Source organism: Pan troglodytes, chromosome 2 (assembly GCF_028858775.2).
Source record: "Pan troglodytes isolate AG18354 chromosome 2, NHGRI_mPanTro3-v2.0_pri, whole genome shotgun sequence".
In the NCBI taxonomy this organism is placed as follows: domain Eukaryota; kingdom Metazoa; phylum Chordata; class Mammalia; order Primates; family Hominidae; genus Pan; species Pan troglodytes.
The window spans coordinates 42,185,420-42,200,183 of NC_086015.1; the positions used below are offsets into that span (position 1 = coordinate 42,185,420).

Sequence of the window (14,764 nt, forward strand, 5' to 3'; positions counted from 1 at the left end):
TTTTTTGTAGAGACAGGGTTTTGCCATGTCACCCAGGCTGGTCTTGAACTTCTGGACTCAGGCGATCTGCTCACCTTGGCCTCCCAAAGTGCTGGGATTATAGGCATGAGCCACTGTGCCTGGCTATAACTCTGACTACTTCCATCCTCTCATCTCCTCTGACTGACCCTCCTGCTTCCCTCTTTCACTTACGAGGTCCCTTATGATTACATTGGGCCCACCCAGACAATTTAGGATAATCTTCCCATCTCAAGATCCTTAACATCTGCAAAGTCCTTTTTTGCCACATATGGTAACATTCACAGGCTTTGGGGATTAAGATGTACATTTTTGGGAGGCCCGTTATTCTACCTAACGCATGGATTTTAGATCTTTTATCATTATCCCACCATTCCCTAAGGCTTTGTTTTTTTTTTTTTTCCCTAGTCTGTTTTCTCTCTGTTGTTTAGATAGAGCAAACTGTTAATCTTGTCTTCAAGTTCACCAAATTTATCTTCTGTCATTTCCACTCTGCTATTGAGTCTGTCCAGCAAATGTTTTATTTTGATAATTGTATGTTTCAGTTGTATAATTTCCATGTGGTACTTTAAAAAGTAAGTTCTACTTCTTTGCTGAGATTTTCTGTTTTTTATTTGTTTCAAAAGCTTTTTTTTTTTTTTTTTTGAGACAGAGTCTCACTCTGTCATCCAGGCTGGAGTGCAAGGGTGCAATCTCAGCTCACTGCAACCTCCGCCTCCCAGGTTCAAGTCATTCTCGTGCCTCAGCCTCCCGAGTAGCTGGGATTCCACACCCAGCTAATTTTTGTATTTTTAGTAGAGATGGGATTTTACCATGTTGGCCAAGATGGTCTCGATCTCCTGACCTTGTGATCCGCCTGCCTCCCAAAGTGCTGGGATAACAGGCGTGAGCCACCATGCCCGGCCTGTTTCAAAAGATTTTGTAGTCGTTTGTAGAAGCACTTTTATGACGGCTGCTTTAAAATTCTTGTCAGGTAATTCCAACATCTGATTTATCTTGGTGTTGGCATCAGTATGATCGTGTGGTCATCTTTTTTCTTTTCTCATTCACGTGTGCTTTTCCTGGTTCTTGGTATGACATGTCATTTTTTTTTTTTTTATTGTACCTTGGACATTTAGGTTATTATGTTAGGACACTTTTTTTGTTTTATTTTTCTTTAATGAGACAGGTTCTTGCTATGTTTCCCAGGCTGGTCTATAACTCCTGGCCTTAGATGATCCTCTTGCCTCAGCCTCCTGATTAGCTAGGATTACAGGTGCATGCCACTGCACCTGGCTGAGACTCTTGATCCTATTTAATTCTTCTCTTTTAATAGGTAGTTACCCTATTTAAGTTTAGTGTATAGCTCTTGTCCTACTTTTGTGAGCTGTAATCCTATGGTAATTCAGTTTTCAGATCTCTTGGAATGCTATTTTTTTCTGTTTTATTCTTCTGGCACCTCTAGAACTCCCGTTCTATCTCTGCAGCTGCCTGGGCTGACCTGTGGATGTGGGGCCCTGGCTTTGCTGCTGCTAAGGGCAGATTGGCTTGACATTGCCACATGTGTGGGGTAGACACCTGGCTGGCGCTGTGGAGAATCTGGCCTGCTACTGTTTCAGGCATAGTGTGGAGACCCTGCTGATGCTGGGGAGGACTGGGTTCACCACTGTCCTGGATGGGGACTGGAAAATGTATCTCTCCGCTAGGTCTCTGCTGAGCTGCCCCTTTCATAGACTGTTGGCCAGAGAGAGCAGAGTTTTCTCATTTATTTATTTGTCTTTATCTGCCTTATCCATCCATTTTTGGTGTTCATTCCAGTTTACAAGCCTCTCTGGTGTCCAGTCTGGGATATTTGGGAGATAAAGGGAAAACCCAGTGAACTTACTGTGGTGTTTTCTTGAAGTCTTGAGATCCCTAAGTAGTCTACCTCTCTCTTTCTACCTTTCAGAGCCCTCTTATGATTGTTTGTTGAATTATTTTTAGGCTATTTAGTTGTATTTGGAGGAGAGGAGTGAGGAAATGTGAGCCTATGCCATTGTATCCTGGAACTGGAATACTAGCAGTTTTGACATTTTTTTTGCACTGGTATTTATTGGCAGTACATATGAAATGGTTGAGGCTTTTGTTTTAACTGACACTCTTTAGAGCATTTTTCTGTATCTGTTATGTGCTGTAGGAACAAGATAAGGATTACTCTTGTTTAAATTGTATGGGAATTAGAAATGTCATGTTTTTATATATCCATCTACTTATTTACTCTTTTATGTATTTGTTTTTAGGGAGTGGAGCAACTGCTGTAGTCCAAGCAGCTTATTGTGCCCCTAAAAAGGAGAAAGTGGCAATCAAACGGATAAACCTTGAGAAATGTCAAACTAGCATGGATGAACTCCTGGTATGCACATCTTATACTTCTGAAATGGAGAGATATACTCATATATTCACATTACAATGGGAAATAACTTGAAGTTTTTGATTTGTTTCTTTTTAAAAAAAGTTTATGATTTCTTCATTAATAAATAATATTCATTGTAAAATTTATAAAGTCTGGATAAGTAGAAAAAAATTAGTTATAATATTCTTACTCTGAGACTAACATTTAATATGTAACCTTTCAGAGTGAACATTTGAATATATTTGTATTTTTATGATAATGTAGTCAGATTCTTGCTCTTTTCATTTAATAATTTATCATAGAACTTTTTCTGTGTCTGTAAATATGGATCAGTATCATTTACAGTGTGTTTATAGTATTCTGTTGAATAGACCACACTTTATTAACTATGATATTTGCTAATTACTTTGTTTCCTCTTTTTTATTGTTATAAACAATGCTTGCTTCTCTATTCCCTTAAAATAATACCATGGAATTGTGATTCCTGGGTCAAGTGGAATATCCTTTGAAAGGCTCTGGCCTTTTAAACTTTCATTCTAATGCTGGATATAAGACAAGAGATAGAATGACCCCCAGGCAGCATTAGCTTCTTCAAAGGCTAGGGAAAGGAAGAAGAAAGGGAAGTCCCAAGCAATAGCTGTGAGAATGTTCTGTGACATTAAAATGTAACCATACAGGGATTGTATTGTATTTCTTTTAGGCATTGTGCTACCCAGAATAGTTTTAAGTATATAGTAAGTGCTCAGCAAGGGAAATTAGTTTTTAAAATTACTTATTATTGTTTCAAAATTTTTAGTTTCTTTGGCTTAATGAAAATAATAATACTTGCTTTGGATACCTTTTGAGGTTTTTCTTGAGGCTCAAATGATACAGTATTTGAAGACTCTAAACTGCCATACAAATGTGAACTAATATTGTTACTTTATTAAGTAATTTCTTTAAGAGCATATACAGCTAGTGCTAGAAAGGTCGGGTATCAGAACTGGAATGACCTGCCCATCCAGAAGTTTTTTTCACTGTCCCAAATTGTATTTTATTTCTGGTGGTGTCTGTACTGAGTATTAGGGAATAATTGGAATTAAAGAAAAAGAGGTACTGGAATTATATATTGCATAATATATAATTATATATGAGATGGACGAGACAAATGTATTTCTTTAGGAATTGGTAATGTACGAGCAGGAGCTGAAGGAGTGGGCTGCTGGAATGATCTTGAGCCATCTTTGGTGAGAGAATGCATACTTCGAAGGAAATGCTGATCGAAATCTTATTTTAAGATCTTGGATTGATACATACCATAATACTTTAGAGCACCATTTGGACACTTGAACTGCAGTGATGATAAAAGAAGTCGATAAACTGCGAACTAATTCTGTTAAAGAAAAACAAAAATTTTAACCTACATATTAAGACTAGAATTTGGGAAGTCCAATATGAAGACCTGTAATTTGCCAGTTAGTTAATCCATAAGGATAGAGTAAAATGAATGAAAGTCTTATTATTAACTGCTTCATGATTAAGCTGACGCTCAAAGTTTAAATAACTTAAGTTCACTTGATGATAATAGCAAACATTTTTCAGTGCTAGGTACTTCAGTGTACTTTAACCTCACACACATCTCCATGAGCTAAGTAGTAGCTGTTTTCTAGATGAAGGAAGTAAATCATATAATAAGTGATAGAGTCTGGATTAAAAATCAGGTCTTTCTGACTTAAGTCTATTATTGTCTGCTTAGTATAGTACTAACAAAATGATTATAATCTTAGTTCAAAAGTAGAAAGAACATTTCTTTTTTTTTTTTTTTTTTTTGGTTTTCTTTGAGATGGAGTCTCGCTCTGTCTCCCAGGCTGGAATGCAGTGGCACGATCTCGGCTCACTCTGACCTCCGCCTCCCAGGTTCAAGCAATTCTCCTACCATTGCTTGAACATTGATCGCACCATTGCATTCCAGCCTGGGCAACAGAGTAAGACTCCATCTCTGAAAAAAAAATTGAATACGACTTACACATATAACTATATAATTCGACAGAATTTGTCTTCATTACATTTAAATCCATTTGGAAATCTCTCACTAAAGCGACACAAAGACAACCATAGGCAACACCAACATGGATAAATCCAAATCACAGTTATAACAAACTAAGTAAAAACTCTGCACAGGGCCAGGCACAGTGGCTTACGCCTGTAATCCCACCACTTTGGGAGGCCAAGGCGGGTGGATCACTTGAGCCAAGGAGTTTGAGACCAGCTTGGCCAACGTGGCAAAACCCTGTCTCTATTAAAACAATCAAAAATTAGTTGAGTGTGGTGGTGCACGCCTGTAATTCCAGTTACTCAGGAGGTCAAGGCACAAGAATCACTTGAACCTGGGAGGCAGAGGTTGCAGTGGGCCAAGATTGTGCCACTGCACTCCAGCTTGGGTGACAGAGCAAGACTCTGTCTCAAAAAACAAACAAGAAACGGCACAAAACTTATATAATGCAAGATTTAAAATAAAATCCAATATTTAAGAACCTGCTGCTAGGGGTGGTTGCTCACGCCTGTAATCCCAGCACTTTGGGAGGCTGAGGCAGGAGGATCACTTGAGGCTAGGAGTTCGAGGTTAGCCGGGGCAACATGGTGAGACCCCGTCTCTAAAATGAAAAATAAAAAATTAGCTTGGCATGGTGGTATGCGCCTGTTATTGCAGCTACTTGGGAGGCTGAGGTGGGAAGATTGCTTGAGCCCAGGATGTTGATGCTGCAGTGAGTCACGTTCATGCCACTGCATGCCAGCCTGGGTGACACAGAGTGAGGCCCTGTCTCAAAAAAAAAAAAAAAAAAAAAAAAAAGTCATGTGAAAGAAAGGGGAGGAAGAGAGCTTCTAATTGCGAAAATGGAAGACTTTGTGGAAATATTTGTGGCCTGGGCCACCAGGGCTGTGTAGACTTTAAACAGGCATAGATAGCAAGTCTGCTTGGCAGGGGTTTAAAATCAGGAAAGAATAGTAGACAGCCTAGAAACCATAAAGAAGAAATAATAAGTGAAAAAATTAGGATTTTATTTGATAGGAAATATTGATTAGCTACAGAAATAGAGGCAAGTGTCTTTGAAGATTTTTTTTTTAAAGGGAAATGACTTCATTAGAACTGAGTTTTAGGAAGTTTAGTTTTATAATACTTTTTAAAACATAACAGCTTTATTGATATAAAATTCATGTATCATAAATCTACCCTTTAAAAATATATAATGCTATGGTTTTTAGTTTATTCGCAAAGTTGTGCAACCATCACCACTATCACCCCAAAAAGAAACTCCATACCCATGACCACTCATTCTTTATTCTTTCCTCCCCTCAGCCCTAGGCAATCACTAATCTACTGTCTGTCTGCATAGATTTGCCTATTCTGGACATTTCATATAAATAGGTTCATACAATATGTGGCCTTTTGTGTCTGGCTTTCATTTAGCATGTTTCCAAAGTTCATCCATATTGTAGCATGTATCAGTTCTTTTTTCCTTTTTTATTGGTGAATAACAGTCCATTATATAGATATACCACATATTGTTTGTCCTTTCTTCAATTGTTGGGCATTTGGGCTGTTTCTACTTCTTGGCTTTTATCAGTAATATTGTGATGAACATCTGTGTGCAAGTCTTCATATGTACATTTGTGTTTTATTATCTTGAGTATATACCTAAGAGTGGAATTGCTGGGTAATATGGTAACTCTGTGTTTAACTTTTTGAAAAACTGCCAAGCTATTTTCCAAAGTAGCCGTACCATTTTACATTCCCACCAGCAATATATGAGCTTTTCAGTTTCTCTATATCCTCACCAATACTTGTTATTGTTCATCTTTTTTTGTCATAGCCATCCTAGTAGATTAGTTCTGTAATATTTGGCAAAGTGAATTGCAAAGGAGTAAGACATCAGTGGCAAAGAGACTAGTTGGTAGGCTTTGCTGTGGTCTAGACCAACAACTTTATAAAACTTTGAAAATAAGACCCTCACTAAGAGAGATACATTCTATCATTACCTGGTATTTAAAGATATATATTCATAAATATTATATCTGAAACATTTTCATATTATATAGAATATACTCTCATTTTCTATCCTATTTATTCATCTTTTTAAAATACAATCCACTAAATTTATTTCATGACCCACATAGATTACAACACATAGTTTGAGGTACACTGTGCTATACAGAGATATCGAGACTCTAAATTCAGGCAGTGATGGTGGTAATGGAAAGGAAAACACAGATTTCCTGGATGGAAAATACATTAGTAGTAGAATGAGCACTCAGTTAAGGCAGAGACTTTTATTTTGTTTATCCTATATGAATGAATGAATAAATTAACATTATTTGGGTGTGTGAAATGGAGGAAAACTGACTACATTTAGGGAATTAGAAAACCAGAAAGTAATGGTAGAAATGATGGTGAGTGAGTTTCACGAAGGAATAAAAAGTTACCATTAGAAAAAAAAGGCTTCAGAAAGCTTGAGGTGGAGAACTAAATAGTTCAAACAAAAAATCTGGCTCTAGCAGACAATAAAAGATTTTCAAGAAAGCAGTTTCATTAGAAGGGGTGGAATTCACTTTATTTATTTATTTTATTAATTTATTTTTTAAATAGAGGCGGAGTCTCACTCTGTTGCCCAGGCTGGTCTCAAACTCCTGGGCTTAAGGGATCCTCCTACCTCGGCCTCCCAAAGTGCTGGGATTATAGGTGTGAGCCACTGTACCTGGCCCAGGAATTCACTTTATAGGTGGTTGAGGAAGCTGCTGGGTAATTTAAGTCAGTATTCATATACCACTCTTGTGAATCATTTATATATTTATTTTTCTTTTTGAAAGGAGGAAAGGATAACTCTACTGGTAGTTAAGGTACAAGAAGATTCCCCTTTCCCCCTTTAAAGGAATAGAAGGCAAGAACAAGAATATTTAAGCCCCTTTTCATCTTTGGATTTTGTGTTTTTTTGATAGTCTTTTGCTAGAAAACCCTTTGTAATACTCCCCCTTTCAGATTAAAGCTCAAAACCCTTAGCTTAACATTTAAGACCTTCCACAATTTGACCCTAACTCTTTGCATTGTCACTCTCTCATGTGATTTTTCTTTCCTTCACCTTCCCTATCAGTTAGTCACCAAATCCTATTGTTTGTACCTCTATTATTATCTCGACTCTTCCCTTTTCATTCATACTGCCACTAACTTTTTTAACCTTTTATTTTGAAATAGCTTAAAACTTACAGAAGAATTGCAAAAGTAGTACAGAGTTTCCTTATGCTATCCACCCAACTTGCCCTAATATTAATATAACCGTAGTACAGTAATCAGAACTGATAAATTAGCTGTTTATCATTTCTCCATCATCTCTCACTCACATGGTGGCAACAGCTTAAACAGAAGCTTTGTCTCCAGTCTTCTTCATTGATTTTCTATGTGGTATCCAAGGGTGATTTATGAAAATGTATAATATAGTTAAACCTTTGATATCTTTCCGTTGCTGTTAGGATGAAGCCTGATTTTTAAATATACTTTCAAAGTCCTTTATGATCTAGTCCCAGGTAATTAAACAATCAACAATCTTAAAAACCTACTTACCTTTCCTGTTGCAGTGTTAATGCAGGAAACTTCCAAGCCTTCCATGTTATGACTCCTATTTTTTAATGTGCCTCTCCAATGAAATCATGTAGTGTCTAGTACTTCCCGTCAAGCTGTTTATTATTCTGTATTGTAAAGTAGTATTTGTCTAACTTCTTTACCAAACTGTAAGTTTCATGAGGACTCCCCATGTTGATCGAGTACCTAGCACTATACCTGGCACGTAGTAGGGATTATAGTAGGTGCTTAGTATTGTTAATATGTGTTGAAAACATGAACTTCTTATCCTAGACAGATTTACTCATTGGATGTCTTAGGTATGTCATCATTTATGAAAATCATATGTACCTATCATCTTGTACTGTTATTTCTCCCTATCCTATAGAATTAAACATGGTTCCCACCTATTCTGTAAAGGCTTTTTTTGATCACACTTGCCTACCTTAATTGTTCTTTCCTATAGATTCTTATAACATTTATCTTTTTTTCCTTTATGCTGTTTCTCAGCAGAATCATCTTGCAACATTAACATCTTTACTACTCATTTGGTACCTATATGCTCTCTTATCTGTTTCCTCCTATATGTACTTACCTTATCCTTGAAATTCTGTATAACTATGTTAGTAGCAAGGTGCTTACTTTAGTTCTTTCTTCCTTTTCTTTCATATTTACTTAGCTTTTAGTACAGAAGACCGTGCTGGTGACTTTGGGGTTGCAAGATATGTATGGCAAGATCCTTGACATAAAGGAAGTTGCATTCAAGTAAAGATGATGAGAAATTGAAAGTTAGCATTTATTGAGTACTCCTTATCAGTCAGGGATTATGGACGACTTTCACACAGTTGATCTTATTGAACAAATCCCAAGGGCATAGGGCAGGTACATTAATAGGTGAAAAGCCATATAAAGTGCTGTAGTATTTCATTCATTCAACAAATATTTATTGAAGGTGTACTCTGTGCCAGGCACAATGATATGTGCTAAGAACAGTTCCAGTTCTCACTGAGCTTACAGTTTTGTGGGGGATGTCAAAAGAAATAGGCAATTATAGTATAGTCAGATAAGTTCCACAGTGATTGAGAATCTACTTTTGAGTACTTGCCTTCATGGAGCTCTCAGCCTAGAAGGGAGAGACAGACAGATAAGCACACAATGTACTATCCAGTATTTTATGTACCATGATGGGAGGAGACATACAGGGTGCTTGGAAGCTAAGAGAAGGAGCATCTAACTAAACCTGGGAAGCTGGGAGGAAATTTTGTCTAGACTGAGATCAGAAGGAAGAATTGGAGTTAGCTAAGCAGAGATGATAGGGGAAGTGTATTTGAGGCTGAGGCACAATAGGGTTAAATGTCCAGAGTTAAAAGAAGCAGGTAAACAGGGCCCTGATCACACATGGCTTTATAAGGCATTTTGTCATACCAAATCTAGTTTAAAATCATAAGCTGAGATAGAGTAAGCTTAGATTTTTGGCTCAGATTTCTACTCTGGATTTAGTTTTTGACGTTGTCCTGTTTCAGTTTGTTTCTCTTTAGTGTGAGAATTATTTCACAAAAATGGAATGAAGTAATATTTTGCAAAGAAAAATCCCTACACAAACTATAAAAAAACCCTGTTTATTAGTTAATATCTTTTATAGCTATAAAACCAGATTTCCCAAGATGGTTCTTCAAGGGCACCTTGAAGCAAAAATATATGTCCCAAAGGAGGCCTCCTGGAGTGTTGTGCCAGGGTGTGTTAAATAGTGTGCTTCTAGTTTGAAAGATTACTAGTGTAATGAGTGGAGGAAATTGAGTCAGAATGGACTGAGGGAGACAAAGTGGTTTTATTGGTTTAACCCTTCTTGAAGAAATCAGAGCCATGGAGATCCCAGAAAGGTGTGACACAGTCTTGAGATTTCAAAATCTGGATTTGCTAACTCACAACATTTGTTTTAGGCTTGCATATAATGAATTACTATGTTTTCTCTTCTTTGTAGAAAGAAATTCAAGCCATGAGTCAATGCCATCATCCTAATATTGTATCTTACTACACATCTTTTGTGGTAAAAGATGAGCTGTGGCTTGTCATGAAGCTGCTAAGTGGAGGTGAGTAGAGTACAAGGAAATGCTATAAGTACCATGGTTTGAAAAGTTAATAAAAGTTTCCTTCTTTTCTATCCTGATTTCGTTTTCATGGACATTTGCATTTGAGGAGATACTGAAAATATAGTATTTGCTGAAGATGCTAATCTATGAGCCAAGACAGTTTTCACACATTGCATTTGATTCATTTTGTTGTCATGCTGCTTAAATCTCTCTTAATTCTTTTTAGAGACTGTCTGGCTCTGTCACCCAGGCTGGAGTGCAGTGGTGCAATCATAGCTCACTGCAGCCTCAAAACTCCTGGGTTTAAGTGATCCTCCCATCTCAGCCTCCCAAGTAGCTGAGACTACAGGCATGTACCACCATGCTCAGTTACTTTTATCATTTAATTTAATATAATTTTTTTTTTTTGGAGATGGGGTCTCACTATGTTGCCTTCAAGCGATCCTTCCTACTTGGCCTCCCAAAGTGCTGGGATTACAGGTGTGAGCCATTGTGCCTGGTCTAAATCTCTCTTAATTTAGGATGCTTCCTTCTTGCTTCCTCCCTTCCATGATGTAAACTTACTGAAGAGTCTAGTCCAGTTATCTTGTAGAATATGCCATATTCTGGATTTATCTAAGTATTCTTGGTGGTATTTAACTTGAGCTGTAGTCCTCTATTTCTTGTATATTGAAAATTAGATCTTGATTAAATTCAGGTTAAATATTTTGTAGGAGGATACTTCTTGGTGATGCTGTGTATTTCATATTGTATTACATCAGGAAATATTTGCTATCTGGTTGAATCTTTAATAGTGATGTTAGTTTTGTTTGCTTAAGATTAGGACAGCCAGGGCTCTCCATGGAAAAGGTAACATTTCCCCCTTTGTAGCTAGCAAGTAATCTGTGAGATGATACTTTGTGAGTATCCAGTTCTCCATAAGTCTTTTATCTTAATGATTTTCACATTCGTTGTTTGAATCCTTGTTTGAGTCAGTTATTTCATCAGGGGTTGTAAAACGGTGATTTTTCTTACGGCATCATTTCTTTTATATTTATAAACTGACATCCTTCTATGAAGAACTTTTCGTTATCAACTGGGACGCTGATTAATCTGTACTCTAGTTCCTACTGAAAAGGCAAGATAAATAATTGAGTCTTTTTTTAAGGATCAAGTTTTAGTGTAAAATGTTGATTTAGTAATCATCTCCAGTGGTAGCAACTGAGAGGGTTTAAAAATTTTCCTTTTTCCAATTGGGTAGGGCCTTCACTTTTTCAAGTATTATTATAGACCCAAGGATTTTTATGTATTCAGTGTCTTTCCATCAGTTATACTCTATTCTTTTTGATATGCAGGTTGTCCAAAATTTGTCAGGGGGAGCCCTTTTAAAGTCACTCTTGTGTCCTCTTGACGTGAACCCATCAGTCTTTCATTACATCCTTAACTTTATAATTCAAGATTCCTGAGGGTTATATTTGTATTCATTTTCCCAGACCCTGAATCAGCCAATACTCTAATGAGCTTTGGTATTTTTTCCTCGGGAATGGTACTTAGAAAGCATAACTTGGATGCTTGGAGTGCTCATTACTACTTCATTGCTTCCAGAGCTTGGAAATATATTAAAAATAAAATTATAATTTGACATCAATACGAGTTTCCAATACAAGTTTAATATCATGGACTTTTTAAGCTTGAATCTCTTTTCCTTTACACACAAAATCTTGGTACCCAATATTAACATAATTACTTAAGTGCTTTATCTTGCAGTATATATACAAGTATTTCTACTTTATTCTTAGAATAAAATATAAATATTGCTGATTGCAAACTGTGAAACCTTGGCATGTATAGATCGAACATTTTGTTTTGGTTACCCAAAAGCTCATGCCATTTGGTAAATTAGTCATTTTGCCAAGGCATGGATTTGAATCACATGGCAAGACTTGTAGGACTAGTTAGTGATGGAGCCACACTGGCCTTCCTATCACTGTACTGGTTGGTTTTTGCTTGCATGTGTATTTTGTGGGGGAGTATGATTTTTCATCTTAGAATGTAGAGTTACAGAAAAGATAATCCACATTTGTTTAGTTTGCAATTTTATTGCTGTATCTCACTGAACACCATACTTCCCCAGAGAGACTATAAACAACATAAGGCTTTAGAATTAAATTTCAGTTTTTCTACTTAGCAATTGTATGTCTTTGGGAAAACTCTTTCAGCTCTTTGAAACTTTTTACTTGTCTGTTAAATGTGGGGTTACCTTTCTGCATTTCAGGGTATTGATGAGGAGTAAATGAGATGATACATGTAAATCATCCACCACTGTGCTGACATTTAATAGGTGCACAAGAAATTTTAGTCATTAATAGTAATAAGCCCTTGTTATTTGATGCTTTTCAGTGTAGCCAGAATCACCTTTTTGTTTCAATCCCATTAGTGACACACTGGAGAAACTGGATTGCTTTGTTAAAGGCCCTGTTCATATGATGGTTGGAAGCCTTGCTAACACCAACCACCTTTCAAGATGGTGGTCAAGCATGGTTCTTTCAGTATGGAGAGATATGGGAGTATTAGGTAATACTGTATCTTTCGTTATTGATCACCTATAGCATAATTTTCTTTATTTGTAATTTACGAGAATATGTAATACAACATTTTTAATGTTTTGCAAAAAAGTCCTCTGATGAATGGGAATAAATTGTCTGCTTAATTCTCTCGTCCATATCTGTATGCCAGCCTATGCTTTCTGCTACTCCTAAGCAGAACGACTTTTTTTTTTTTTTTTTTAAGAATTCCTGTTCCTCTCTCAGTGAGTATATGTCTTGATCATAGAAGGGGCAGGACATGTAGATGGATGGAATGTCTTTTAAATGTAGCTCTTTGTCCCTCTTGGTCTTAAGTTTTCTGGGACATTACCCAATTTTTCTAGCCTAGCACTCAGCAGATTTCCTGGAGGATAATTTTCAAATATGTTCCAGTTAGTCATAACTCTTTTTATAAGTGCTTATATTTTTATGAGTCAACATGATCATTACATCTAAACCTTTTAAATATTAAAAATGTTGCATTTTTTAGGAAAATGAAATCTTTTGTTGTTATAAAATGAATAAACATTTAAACTGAGATGAAACGTTAGGCAACATTTAGAAAACAAAAGTTAGAACTAAGCACAGCTTAAATTTTTTTTTTTTAAACAGGAGGAAGATGTGTCAGGATTATAGCTTAATTAAAATGCCATTCATCAAATACTTACTGATCTCCAGTACATTGGTGAATAAAGCTATCAGATCCTTGCTCTTGTGGGCTATGGGAACAAATTCCAGGAGAACTTAACCTTATTGAGGGAGAACAGTTGCAGTGAGATTAACTAAAACTTGCCTCTGGAGGTGAAGTCCAACTGAGATCTAAAGAATAAGTAATAATTGGCTGGGTGAGGTGGCTCATGCCTGCTGTCCCAGTGCTTTGGGAGGCTGAGGCGGAAGGATTGCTTTAGGCCAGGAGTTCAACAGCCCAGCCTGGGCAACATGGCAAGACCCTGTCTCTACCAAAAATAAAACAATTTAGCTAAGCTCGTACATGTAGCCCTGGCTACTTGGGAGGCTGGAGGATAGCTTGAGGCCAGGAGTTTAAGGTTACGGCAAGCCATGATCTTGCCACTACAGTCTAGCCTGGGTGACAGAGTGAGACTCTGTCTCTAAAAAAAAATTAAAAATTAAAAAGAATAATAATTAGCCAGGTGAAATGGAGGCTGGAGTTAGTACTGGGGAAAGATGGGAGATGTGATCCAGCTAGAGAGAATACTGTGGAAACGGGGATGGAGACAGGATGGAGTGTGTATGTCTTGAGAACTGACAGATTCACAGCTGGAGCAGAGAGAATGAGAGAAGAGGACTATTGGTAGAGGCTTACTGATAAGCAAAGACTCCCAAAATTAAAAAATATAAATAACCAGAGTTAACAGAAATATGTATAGGGTACCTTCTTTCATATCACCTTTTTAGTCAGAATATTGAAAACAAAAGCACAGTTTTGATTTAGGAACGTTGTACTGTTGTAGAATTTAATAAGGTAATTAAATCATAAAATGAATAGTGAGTGTCACTCTTACCCCACCAACTAGGTGTACATCCTGGTTAAAATAAGTTTAATTGTGTCAATATTATAATCATTTAATGATGCTTCATTATAACTGTAATATTCCTATCTTTGCTAGTTAAAACTGTCATGTTGAATGTTGGGATTTATTACTGCAGGAAGTTAAGCTTTAGAAGTTAGAAGCACTTTTGGTATAAATAGCTATTTCCAGTTTATTAGCACCAAACTGCAAATGTAAGCTTTTTAGAAATCAAAGTAATTAAGAAAACTTCTGAGAGGAAAAAAAAGGTACCTGTAGTACTTAAAGGGAGTAAGTGTAGAAATGTAGAAATCTAATGTAAATTCACTGTCTTAGATGGTTGTTTAAGGATGCCCTCAACTTTGTCTTTTTCTAAGAGATAAAATGCATGGGGACTTCCTTGATCTAAAGGAGGATCCAGGTAAAATGTCTGATACTAATAGTGACCAGCTTTGGATGTTCAAGCAACAATGCAGGGTTTTAAAATTTCTGTAACATCTTTTGGTCTAAAATGGAATACTCAGACCAAGCAAATTTTGGCCTCTTTGAAACCTTCTGAGGCTTAGGAAGACATAAGCAATAACTGTAGTAGCTAAAGATTT

The 14,764-nt window shown here is 36.6% G+C and overlaps 1 protein-coding gene across 5 annotated transcripts in view; it reads left to right on the top strand.

Annotated features, from left to right (window-relative positions):
• Window positions 1-14,764, top strand: part of OXSR1 (oxidative stress responsive kinase 1) — an 89,944-nt gene that overhangs the window by 15,329 nt on the left and 59,851 nt on the right. For 3 of the 5 annotated variants that reach the window (XM_526174.8, XM_063805581.1, XM_063805582.1), the window contains exons 2-3: window positions 2,277-2,389; window positions 9,961-10,069. In XM_526174.8, coding sequence (XP_526174.2) covers window positions 2,277-2,389; window positions 9,961-10,069 — 222 coding nt within the window. Of the gene's footprint in view, window positions 1-2,276; window positions 2,390-9,960; window positions 10,070-12,485; window positions 12,623-14,764 lie in introns of all 5 variants that reach the window. The other 2 variants (XM_063805584.1, XM_054681694.2) reach the window with 1 other exon arrangement.